Genomic DNA, 13,788 nt, shown 5'->3' on the forward strand with positions numbered 1-13,788 from the left:
AGAAAAATACAAGGTGGCGGGGTTTCTTTCAAGGTGTAATTCGGGTTTTCATCCTGCCCCATTTCAACATTACATCTTTTTGTTTCCTTGAAAACAATGATGAGCCCAAGTTTCAGTGTTGAACCTAGAGCTTTGATATCATATGTAACATACATATTTTTCTTAGCCTTAAGTAATAACTAGTAAATCATTGAACATAGTTACTTTTCATATTCACATGCATGAAAAGACAATTATAACAGATAATTTACATATTCATATGGAAAAGGGGTTAATGGTTATAACAAATTAACTGAATTCTAATAAAATCCCTTACCAACAAAATGATGGAAAGTTTAATTTAAATACTTGACTAATTGCTTGAAATACTAAAAAGGAATATTACATCAGCAACTAACTATAACATAATTCAGTTGATCTTGAAGAACATAACAAAAGTAAAATACCCAATAAATGAGGGAGGCAATGAATGCATTTCCATATGTTGAGCAAGTCTTGGCATTAGGTGGATAGGCGAAGCATTGTTAGAGGCTTAAGCTCCCAACCACGAACCTTAAGTATCCTTGCACAATCTCAACTGAGAAAGGCCATCCTTGCTTGGGATATGGCACGGGAACACCACTTCTCCTACCATTGAGCTTCCTGGTGTTAAGAGTGCCAACTTCACAACCAGCTAGGCTATGGACTCCTTCCATCAACCTATCCTTTCGACTGCAAGCTATCTTGACCTTTAGTGATCACAACAACCATCATATGGCACCAAACCTACCTTGACCAGAGATTTATATGGACACTATGTGCCCGATCACCCACTGCTCGACTTGACAACAAGACCATGCCCTTTGCCCACTCTGAGCTGACTCAGTTATGGATTTGATTATTAAGTTCTTTTAATGCTTATCGTGTTAACATTCAATTCCTTTAGTTGCAGGAATACTCCATCGTCATCAGTCCACACCTCTCATCTCGATCATACTTGGTCATCCTAGATGATCTTGGGTGTGACTGTCCTTTATTCTTGAGTAGTTCCAGCTGTCTTTGCAATCGTTGAAATTTTCTGCCCAAACAGGGGCTTGCATGGAAGCAAAAATAATGTGCATGTATTTCAGGTATTACATCTCATTGAGATATGGCTTCCCTCGTCTCAAAGGTATATGGTATAATATCTCTGTACAAGGAAAGTACAACTTGTGACATTATTAATATCAGATCAAGAGATTATAACAATAATACTAAAGCCAAAACTTTACTGGATGGCATGCATAAGAATTCTGCCATGAAATGATTGAAAATAGGCCAGACAACTATTGGGCCGAGATATACTTGAGATCAAAACATCAACAAGATATACAATCTAATTTGGATTTCATTGAATGAAAGCACTTAAATTCAGACTTCAACAATGCATATGAACAACTCTTAACATCATTGGCTGAGAACACTTAAGATCATACATTGTTAATGCAAACAATCTGACCTTAACAATGTTAGACTACATTATGTAAGAATAAAATCGTAAGAAATGGTAAAGTCAAGGAAGGATGATACTAAGTATGACCTGTTAGTAAATGGTGGACGATGAATGATTAACTTAGACATTTTTTGCAGTAATCGAGCCTTCCCATGAGCCCCTTATATTATAATATCAGTCGGTTAGCAATTATTGCTGTTGGTTCCATGCTAACTTGCAGAGGGATGGATGTATCTGCTGCGACTAGGAGAGCTTAGAGAGATAAAAAGATATGATGAGTGGAGTATTTTCTGCTGAATGTTTTGAGGTTCTTGGAGAGGGGAAGAAGGTAGTAGGTGGCATTGGGAACATATATGCTTAATGGCTTGATACTTGCTTGGAGGAGTTACGGTTCTTGAAAGCTTTGCAAGGTGGCAGTAGTTATATTATGTATTAAGTCAAAAAAGAAAAAAGAAAAGAAAAGAAAATAAGGTGGTGGCATTTACATATTTGAACTAAGTCGAAAATAATAAAAGAGAAGGGTGGCGATGGACTCCATGATATTTTAAATTGCACCAAATGAAATAATAATAGATAATAGTGTCCTTCTCCATGAATTATTTTAATAAGACTATAGTATCTGCATAAGTTTGCACAGATTATGCACACTTGTGTGTCTATATATATATATATATATGTATGTATGTATGTATGTTATATTTCAAATATGCATATCATTACATATACATCATATTTTAAATATATGTAAACATAAATATATGTGTATGTAACACATGCATCCTTTTGTAAATAATATGGTGTTATTAGTGTAATTCATGTTTGACAAAGGAAGGATTCCAGTTCATGCAAATACTCGATTCAAAGGTAACAACTTTTTTCTTTCATTTATTATTTTAAGAGTATTATTTTTCAACCTAGTTAGCTCATGGTGGACACTTGGTATACTCTTGTTGCCTAGCCCGCTTTTCCCTAACTACGGTGGCTTAGGTTCATACTTGATGGTTCACTAACAGTAGGTTGGTGACTTCATACCCTATTCCCTCTCTGGCCATGCTCCTCCCCCTTCGTTGCATTCCTGCCAAAAGAGTTGACAGGGTGAAAAACATTTGTCTTTTAAAGGATATCTAGTTATCATAACTAATAACAAACTTGATTAGCCATCAAAACATATCATGATGACTTTCACATCTTTCTTTTCACAAGACATAACAGATAACCAATATTCCCATTCATGTGAAAAACAAATGAAGCAACTAATCTAACCATCCATTTCGAATTATCTTAAATATAAAAAATTATCAAAAATTGGTATGTAACAGGAATTAATGTGGAAACCCAAGATGGGTAAAGCCACGGTGAAACTAATTCTCATAAATATAACATTGGTTAAGGTGATTTTTACAAGAGCTCACTGCCGGTTTGCTCACTATAGGTAAGGCTCACTGCTGGTTGGGCTAACTGCCCTTATACAAAATCACTAAATACAAAAAGGTCTTACAAACAAAACATAAACTAACAATGTTGCGTCTGTATATGCATGAAACAGTTTTAATTAATGGCACAACATCAACTAATTGCAATTTTGTAGAAGAACCAGTTAGAGACCTTCTGCCTGCCTTCACAATTATCCTTTGCACATGTTATTCTGCTTGCACACTTCACCACAGTATCTTTGTTCATATATCCATACCCTTACACACAATCACCTTCAACATGAACACATCCACTTCACCCTATTTCGGATTAAGATAGATGTTCAATATATGTTTATATCCATTGAACTATATACACATGTCAGCCTAGAAAAACAGGTCAGATTGAATACAAAGAGGTATCTTGAGATGTACAATACATTTCAACATGCTAGAACTGGACCTAAAACATAGGTCACACATATGAGAACTTAATGTCATGCTACCTGGGGACTTAAAGATAGGTCATACATAAGCACGTTACACAACACAATCACACAAAGATAACTATATTTTGGGGCCAATAGGAATGCCACATCCAAGACCATGTCTTGGTCCACAAAATTCATCACCAACCAAAAGATAACTCAAGATAGCATCTATCCAAAATTAAATACAACTGTCATTCCAATATCTGCTGATAGACTACATGAATGTCCGGATAGCAGACATACTCGGAATGAACTCTGAATACAACAACCAATAATATCCATCCAATCATCACATTTCTATATTCACTGAACAATGAATACAATAGATGTACCAAAAAGATATATCACAATTATCAGAGCAGGAACATCCATCTACATAATTCATTACTGTAATTTGCTACATACAATAGATCAGAATTGTTCAACACCCGTAATACAACCATCTGATGCAAGGGTTTTGAGTCTTGACATTAATGACAATAATGCCAACAACAGCTCAACATAGGTTGTGTACTCTTAACACATTTCATGGTTTAATATTACAAATGTTTTTCTACGAAGCTCCTTGATTTGTCATGCAGTCCAGGCAGTTATTGAGAAGTGTTCAGGCATTCACTTGCCCCTTTTATTATAAACGAGGATTCTTATTTCATAATTGTATCAATCTATATGAAAGTCGCATGGAAACAGATACTATATTGGATTCTTACCCCAAACTGGATACAACATTATATGGCATGGCAATCAGAATCAGATGCATTGATGTGGCCCAAATATGGACGTGTTTATAGATATCTATGGATATGGTATTTCTTCCATATCTAGGAGTTTTTAATCCATTTCTAGTGTCTGATACACAGATACCTGTATCTAGACAATGGAGGGGAAAAATCTGACAACTCTTTATTATAACAATATTATCCTACATGTTTATCACATTTGTTGGAGAAAGCATGATTCCTCTTAACTAGAGCTTGCAGGTGACCCAATTTATCTGTTACATGTAGTTGTTCCTCCCGTTGTTGTAAGCATAATATAGTTACCTTCCTTGTGCACTTTAAAGTGCTTACGAATCTAAAAATACTCTTAAGTTTTGTTGAATGTTTTGAACAGATTAATAGTGGGGATACCTTAATTTCCTCTCATTGTTAGTGACAAAATATTTACTTGTAAAGATTAGGCCAAATATGCATCTCTTAAATTCTAGGTATAAGTTGGAGAATCAGGACAATATTAAGAGATGTTAAGCCAAATGGAAGAAAGTATACCCTTGCCATCTTGAGTTCTTGGCCCTTTGCTGACTAGGCATAGTTTAATTTTCATTAGTTAATCAGTACCTAATGGGATATGCTATGGACGAGGAATAAATGGGACAACAAAATCTCAGATGGGAAAATTTGTAGATTATTGTGGAACAGAATCCCATTGGATATGTAACTTGTTTTCTTTGGCCTCTATGTTGAAAGAGGTGCATTTGGGTTAGTTTACAAATGATCAAGCAACATGGATTTGAACAAAATAAATAGATTTTGGAAGGACCTTTTTGAACCTCTATATTATTAATTTTGTGTTTTGGAGTGATATATAAATGTTTTGCTCTTAAATTTTTGCCTATGAGAGTTGTCTCCCTTAAAAATGCACCCAATGACTAAGGATTTAAACAAAATTGGAAGGACATTCTTGGTTTTGAGCTTGATTTAGATAAGGTCAATATGTCAATCATTATCAACTATACTTGGGAGAGATCTATAATGATACAATGCCCTTAAGCGCACTCAAGGTTGCTTATCCCCACCCTCTTTTGGGACAAAGATCCATTGCTTGGAAATTTACACAAGCCTCTCCTTGGTAGCATTTCAACTCCTTTAAAAGTCATATATATATATATATATATATATATATATAAGCTTATCATTAATATGTATGTATATGACTGTATGATGACTTTTAATCCTTAATATCACATATATATATATTTTTTTATAATTTAATATCTAATTCAGATCCTTTATCATCTATTATATTATGCTTACAGCATAATAAACAGCATTGTAACTTTACTGGAGACTATTCGCTGTATTTTATAGTATTCTCTCCTTTTTTATTTCTTATTTTCTTTCCTAATCCATTTACCGATTTCTTTATATATTCTCCCATACTCAATGGCACTCCTTAATAAATGTATCAAAAATTACTTTGCATGGACGAGAAACATGTTCTGCGTACCTTATATATGATAATTTTATCCACAGAATTCACCAGTACTTGCCACTGCTTCTACAATCACTACAACAGATTCTCTTTTCCTTTCACAGTAAAACCCAATGCTTATTCCTCCATGCCCTTCTATATTTTCCAACCTTATTCATATATATTGTCAGGAGTCGTAACGTTTTCCTTAGCCATATCAATCCTCATACTTTAGTTATATCAGCGTTTCCAAACTAATATTTGTACTGCTGCTTATGTATTATAGACACTTGATATGTATATTTATTTATACCTCCAAGTTATCTAGTATATGTATTGGAGATGTAATTGTTAACAGTGAACACCATCAACTTCCATGATCCGTGTTTGATTTTATTTAAGTCGATTATGTTGTCAATTAATATAATGTGGATAATAAAATAATTAGTATTATTAATATATTGACTATTATAGATGGCAATTGCAATTTATTATATTAATTGATTATTTTGATAACTAATATGGTTTTAGTGATAATAATATTAATTATTATTTAACTCATTTCATAGAATAACTAATATAGTTTAGTCATTAATAATATTGATTATTAATTAATTCATTTCATATATTAACTAATTATTGTTATTTCGAATATCAACATATTTAAGATGGCCTAAGTAATTTAAACAAGTATATATGCATTAATATATTTGTGCATACATCAATAATGGTTCGTGAGAGTTCGCCCCTCCCACATTTGTTTGTCCCCAAGCAAATATATATTTTCTTCTTATAATTTAATTCAACAATTTAAGATGATCTTATAGACTGCTTTGTAATGGTGCCCATTAATTTTGTCAAAAACTACGTCTGTATGATATCTCTTTTGGATTATTATTTTAGATAGACCAAGTAGAATCATCATAGAGTATACATTTGAAGAGACAAAGTATACACATAGCAAACACATTAATCCATGAATACACAAAGTATACACAGTGAGCACACAAAGCATACACATAATATACACATTATGTAATTAATTTCAATCCTCAAATCTCATATTTCATATTAAGTAATGCTATCTGATTTCTTGTTGCTAGGCTTGATCTAATATTACTTTTGTTCTAAAGAGAGAGGAGGTCTGAATGCAACCTAAGGTGCTTAGAGACCACTTGATAAATTCCCTCAAATTTTACAGATCCAAGCCCTCCTTTGGGATTTTTGTCCTCAAGGATTAGAGCATTGTTGATCCATGTCCTATCTTGGGACCTATCCTTTTGGGATTTGGACTGTCATTCCTTGAATTGCTTCAGCCACCCTTTGTAATTACTAAGGCAATATGAGGATTTTAGCCGTACTTCGTGTGTGTGTGTGTGTGTGTGTGTGTGTGTGTGTGTGTGTGTGTGTGTGTATCACTTATTTGATTATGTTTCAGGCTTCAATATTACCTGATATAGTAAGATATGTTTATCACTCCGATCCCTCTTATTGAAAAAATGTTTCATTGATTTGTATTTACCTTGTATGATAGACATGATCATAGCTGTGATACCATTTGTAATGTCCCCTATTGGGACCTTAATGCATTTTATATTTCTCAATTAGGGTTTGGATTCTAATGTTCCCTGATAGGTCTAGTTGTTCATCTTATTAGATTTAAGTTAGATTTAACGCTCATATCTAACCTTATTACTAATTCTCGAAGGTGGAAGAAGTTGATGTTATCCAAGTTGCCTAGATACCAACTATTAATGAATTCCTTCCAAGTTCACAGATCACGCCCTTAAGCCTCTCTTGGTACAATGCCCTTGCTGATCCCCACCCTATTTTGGGACAAGATCCATTTCTTGGAATTTACACAAGCCCCTCCTTGTAACATTACAACTTCTCTTTTATAAGTCAAATAGTAATAGGTTCTATACATATGTACTAATTATGAGTTTATAATTCTGATTTATGAATTTATATTATAATTGTAAGCTTATTGTTATATAATATATATGACTATTTGATAACCTTTCATCCTTAATATTACATATATGACCTTTCATCCTTAATATTACATACATAAATAAAATTCTATAATTCAGTGTCTAATTCAGATGCTTTATCATCTGTCATATCGTGCCCACAGCATAAAAAATAACTTTGTATCTTTACTGAAGAGTATTCTCTATATTTTATAGTATTCTCTCCTTTCTTATTTCTTATTTTCTTTTATAATCCATTTACCAATTTCTTTGTATATTCTTTAGTGCTAGGTGGCAGTCCTTAATATATGTATCAGAAATTACTTTGTATGGACGAGAAACAGGTTTTTCGTACCTTGTATATAATAATTCTATTTGCAGACTTCACCAGTACTTGCTGGTGCTTCCAAAGTCAATACAGAAGATACTCTTATTTTTTCCTTTCACAATAAAACCCAATGCTTATTCCTCCATGCCTTCTTATATTTTCCAACCTTATTCATATATGCTGTCAGTAGTCACGATGTTTTCCTTAGCTGAGTTATGGCAGATACTCTTCTCGTTTTCCTTTCACAGTAAAACCCAATGCTTATTCCTCCATGCCTTCCTATATTTTCCATCCTTATTCATATATGCTTTCAAGAGTCACAATGTTTTCCTTAGCCATGTTACAACAGCTACTCTTCTCTTTTCCTATCACAGTAAAATCCAATGCTTATTCCTCCATGCCTTCCTATATTTTCCAACCTTATTTGTATATGCTATCAGGATTCACAACGTTTTCGTTAGCCGAGTCAATCATCATTGGCTGGTTATATCAGCATTTCCAAACTAATATTAACACCACTGCTTATGTATCGTAGACATTTGGTATGTATGCTTATTAATACAATCGAGTTATGTTAAATATGCCTTGGATATGTAATCATGAACACTGTTGACTTGTATGATCTGCATTTGATAGTAATCAAGTAGCTTATATTGGCAGTTGATATAATGTGGAAAACTAAATAATTAGTATTATTAACATCATTGACTATTATAGATGGCAATTTATTTTATTATATTAATTGATTAATTTGATAACTAATATGGTTTAGTTATAATAAAATCAATTTTTAATTAATTCATTTCAGAGATTAACTAATATAGTTTAGCCATTAATAATATTGATCATTAATTAATTCATTCCATAAATTATCTGATTATTGGTATTTTGAATATCAACATATTTATGATGGCCTTTGTAATAATTAAACTAGTATATGTGCATTAATATATTTGTACATACATCAATAATGGTTCGTGATGGTTTGCATGGTTGTGTGCCCGTAACATATTTGAGGAGGTTGGAGATACTTAGTGGTTTCCATTTTTTCCAACAATTGAACTGATGTTACCAAAAGATCTCTTGTTACCATTTTGGCGACCTCTTTCTAGAGATGCAATTGAACAAATTGATAAGAAGACTATAGTGGCTATTATCATTACTAACAGATAAATAATAATGAGTTTGCAAGGTTGATGCTAGAGGATAAGAATCAGAGTTTTTAACACATTGTGCCCTAAATTTTCTAATGGTTGACACCAAATTCTAGTTGGGAGACTTAGGAGGCGGTGGCCAAAATAAATCTGTGTCAGGATGCTCCCAGCAATGCCTCCAGTATCTAAGATGTGTTGGTCTCCAAGATGCATCTCAAGTGGTAGGAGACACGTCTTCGGGTAACCATGGATAATATTTACTCAAAATATGATAATAGCTTGTCCAAGAATACTAAGGTATGATATATAATTGGGTTGATAAATCATAGCGCAATGCCTGAAGTTGACCAAATTGTGTAATTCTTTGGAAATTCTTTGCAATATTGTTGAATGAAAGGACCCATTCCTAAGTCAGCAGTGACAATACCAACGACCCTGTCTTTCCAACACTTAGCCGACTTCATGGGCCTGGACCTCTTGCGATTTGCAAATGCTATCTAAAGCTCAAATTCGGTAACATTTTATAGTTTCTAGATCATTGCCGATTAATATTTCTTGATGGATTAATATGTCAATCCCTATATAATCCTTGAGTGCTTCCAAACTGGGTGCTTCTTGAATTTATTTTTGTGAATTAAAATCCTTGACTGGGTATATATTTGAAATTTTGTTTTTGAATTGATTAGTGGTTGGTTTGTTTGATTCCTTTTTTCTTATTTAAAGATATCTGGATGATCGAATGATTTTCTTTCATGGATTCATAGGTGTTGATTTAATAATTGACTATTTGATGCATTGGTGAGTGATGATTGAACGGAATCTGATTTAATGTATTGGTGACAGATTATTTTATAAATGGATTCTTGAATGGATTTCTGATTTTGTATATAGCTGAATGAGTTCATATTTGATTATGAGTTTCTGAATTGACGATTCTCTTAATGAAATGATTTTCTCCTTATCCATCTCTTGAAGGACACCCTTCACAAGTAATGAGTCACCACCCTTCATTGTTGCCTTTGAAAATATTAATTTATTACCAAATTGATTTCCTGCATTCCCATATGATGATTGATGGATGTCCTCAAATGAAATGATCTCCTTTTTCTATCTTATTTTATGAGGGAGTGACAACTCTTCATTTCATGTCTTTTGACCATTCATTAAACTTAATTATATTTCAATTATCATTTTTCATACTTTCATTTTTTCATTATTTATTATATTCCATTTCAAAAAGAGGACATTACATAAGATTTTAAATTTACAATGGTTTGTTAAAAAATATGAGAAATATGGCTGTGTTATTTACAATGGTTTGTTAAAAAATATGAGAAATATGGCTATGCATAACACATATTTTCTGTGAAAAATTTGTAGGTTGAGGCAAGTACCTGCTTGCATTGTGGTGGGCTTGATGGGAATCATAGTCGATGTGCCTCTCTTCACTGTTGTTGCTATAAGCAAGAGCCCTTACCTGCTTCTTAGAGGTTGGCACCGTTTAATATGTGATCTAATAAGCAGAGAAGGGCCCTTCTTTGAAACTGCTTGTTTGCCCATAGCTGGCATTGTCATTCTTCTATGGCCACTTCTTGTGATTGGGGGTGTCCTATTAGCCATCTTCTCGAGCTTTTTTGTTGGATTGTATGGTGCGGTCATTGTTTATCAGGTTGCTATCTGCCTCCATATGTTTTCAGTTGTGCAACTAGATGTTTGAGATGTGGGATAACGGGTGCTCCTAACTGCCCGTTACTAGTTCCACAAGTCAGATTTATTTCCAGAAATCATATTCATCAAGAGAAGATTCAGTTGATTTCATGATTAATTGAGTACTAAAAATATTAAATTTGACAATGAAATCAGGAAAGCTCTTTCTTGCGGGGCATGGCTTACACTATTGCCATGGTAGCGGATTTTGATGAATATACTAATGATCTTCTTTATCTGAGGGAGGGGACTTGTTTTCCAAGGTATATTCATTTTATTTTCTTCTGAGAAGTAAATGATTAATGGCAACTGGACCATGTATAGCATCTGAAAGACCGCATACATACTCGTGTGTCTCAATTTTAGACGTGTGATTTTGATTGCATCATCTTTATGGCAATAAAATTCTGTTGTTCCCACAGCCAGGCCCAACTACAGAAAGAAGAGGATTTCAAAATCTTTGGAGCCATCAACAAAACTTGGCCATTCTTCAGACGTTTCAGTCAATCCTCAATTTTTTCGAAGGGCTAATGCCACCGCTGAGCATGAGCTTGTACCTAACCTTACTGCATCAAGGTCAATCAGAGAAACAATTCAAGAAGTGAAAATGGTTCAGGTACTCTCCAGCTTGGAGCAGTTTTAGTTAAGTTTTTATTTTCAATTGTCTTGGAAATTGCCATTGCAAATGCAGATTCTCAGCTTTAAGTTGACAGTTGAAATGCAAGACAAACAAATAAATAAAACAATAGTTGCAAAGATCATTCAGAGTTTAAGCTTTTTGAGATTATTAATTATTTCCACATTCATTTCCAGACTGTGATATCTGGATATCACACTGGGAAAGTTTAAATGGATTTAACATGATGATATCCAGATAAATATTTTGAAAACCATTGAAGCATTTGTGACACATGTTAAGCATTGTGGCCTTAAGATACAAATTTAGTTTTAGTTGATTCTCACAAAAATTCACTAGTTAAATGCTCTTGGAAAATGCATTGATTTCCCCACAAAAGTATTATTTGAGCAGTTGCCAGCTTTCTACTTTGCGTGGTTCTCATTTTTTGAGGATCTGTGACAGGTATGGGAAAACATTATGAAAAATTGTGAGATGAGGGGCAAAGAACTTGTGGATCTAAATATCGTAACAGCTGCAGATTGCGAAGAATGGATTCGTTCTAGCACAAATGTCAAAAGCACAATTATTGGTGTTGGGCTTCCTTCTTACAGCATGCTCTGTGGCCTTCTTCATAGCATAAGAGCTGGAACACTTGGACTTCTGATGGGTAAGAGAATGTTTCATTGATTGTCACTTATCATGTTTAATAATCTCTCTCCTTTTTTGTGTTTTTTATTGGCTCGTACAATCATACATTTTTATTACTTAAAAGAAGAAGCTTGTCTTCTGAGAGATCCTTTGCACACAAAATTAAGGCAACTAGAGTGCCGAACATTATTTATGAGGGTGGTAATCTAATTTCACGGGAACATGAAAAGGCCATAATTATTTCCTCTTGTGTTTTACAGTTGATGGAACAGAAGTTACCTACTTCAACCGTCCAAAAGATCGTATTATGGACTGGTTTTTTCATCCAATAATTGTCTTAAAAGATCAGATTGATGCTGCTAAGATAATAGATAGTGAATTACGGTTTATAGAGAAGCTGATACTGATGTCTGATGGCAACATGGAGCGTATGGAAGCATGGGATAATGGAGCAATTGCCCCCGACAATGCGATGAGAAATGGGGAGATACAAGCTATCAGCAGAAGGTAATCTCCATCATATTATTTGGATAGGCTATTTTTTAAAACAAATTATTATTTCCAGCTGCTTGTCTTGAAAAACAGTCCATTCTCTCTGCACTGTCATCTTCTGTAGGAACACCTTGCTGCAGCAAGCTGCTCATTGCAATGCGTGTTTTAGGTGCAGTCCATTTTTATAGCATTACCTGTTTGAGGCTTTACACCTTTCCATAAATATTACGTGTTACATTATTGATATGAATTATTTTAGCGACTCATGGGCTATCTTTATTTACCAAACTTAGTCCCACTGCCCTATTGTGGTCATTCATGGACATTAACCCTTTTCTATTTGTTTCTGATTTCTTGATGCCTTCTATCGACTACTTGTAGGTTACAAGGCTTGGTCAGAAATATGTCCAGATATCCAACATATCGGAGACGCTACCAGCAGGTTGTAAAGGTCCTCCTCTGTTATGCAAGAGAGAAGGAATGCGGAACAAAATCACGAAAAACAGGCAGTACCAGAGGGTCCCGGGAATCATCTCAGCATTTTACATCCATTGATATCATTTCGATTGTTTAGAATTGAAGTGCTGTTTGAGATGTATTTTCTCTGTTATGGACCTACTTTTCCGAATTGAAATCAAGCTTCTCTCAAGAATTCATATAGAAGCTTGTTGGAGACATGCCACAAACGTACAAAGTTCAGTTCCAGTGGTTATTTAAAGGGTGGGTGGTGCGTTGGTTTCTTAGTCATGGTCTTGGATTGAAAATTTCTCGAACTGTTTTTTCAATTGTTGTAAATGTTTGTGGGCAATTGTTGTTGTGAGTTGCTTATGTGAATATAGGTTAAATTCCCAGTAGTTGTTGGAATCATGCGTTTATAGAATTGGTTGGGATTTGGAGAACATGTAAGGTCATGTAACTAATAAAAACGTTGATCTTAGTAGGCTTGACAACTTCTCGCTATTGTAACTATATGGGCTTTGGATGAAATGAGAAGAGTCTTGTTACTCTGACGAGTTCTCGCACTCACTCGTTTGCTTTTTGGTGAGTTGGGAAATTGTATAATTTGTAGAAAATAATGGAAGAATCTTTTTTCCTCCTTTCCTTCGACGGCTAGTTTTGCTCTCTTTGCAATCCTAGTTGAGCATTTTGTGGTGAAAAAGTAAAAGCTACACATGACAATATGATCCATTCTCGATGGAGAATTTGAAAGGATGAGAATTTGTAAACTTGTATTTTACTATTTACTGTGATCTTATGACATCTAGGTTCAAATGAAAAATATCTTTAGACGATAGTTTTCCTG

At 34.0% G+C, this 13,788-nt stretch overlaps 1 protein-coding gene across 1 annotated transcript in view; it reads left to right on the forward strand.

The window, feature by feature from the left end:
- Positions 1 to 13,586, forward strand: part of LOC149567407 (putative membrane protein At3g27390) — a 45,635-nt gene extending 32,049 nt beyond the window's left edge. The window contains exons 5-10 of the mRNA XM_089820584.1: positions 10,400 to 10,688; positions 10,883 to 10,989; positions 11,153 to 11,342; positions 11,808 to 12,012; positions 12,254 to 12,500; positions 12,867 to 13,586. Coding sequence (XP_089676710.1) covers positions 10,400 to 10,688; positions 10,883 to 10,989; positions 11,153 to 11,342; positions 11,808 to 12,012; positions 12,254 to 12,500; positions 12,867 to 13,059 — 1,231 coding nt within the window. The 3' untranslated portion in view covers positions 13,060 to 13,586. The remainder of the gene's footprint in view (positions 1 to 10,399; positions 10,689 to 10,882; positions 10,990 to 11,152; positions 11,343 to 11,807; positions 12,013 to 12,253; positions 12,501 to 12,866) is intronic.
- Positions 13,587 to 13,788: the final 202 nt, after the last annotated feature.

The sequence above is a fragment of the Cupressus sempervirens genome, chromosome 3 (genome assembly GCF_028749045.1).
Source record: "Cupressus sempervirens isolate cs-2001-9-10 chromosome 3, ASM2874904v1, whole genome shotgun sequence".
Classification (NCBI taxonomy): Eukaryota; Viridiplantae; Streptophyta; class Pinopsida; order Cupressales; family Cupressaceae; genus Cupressus; species Cupressus sempervirens.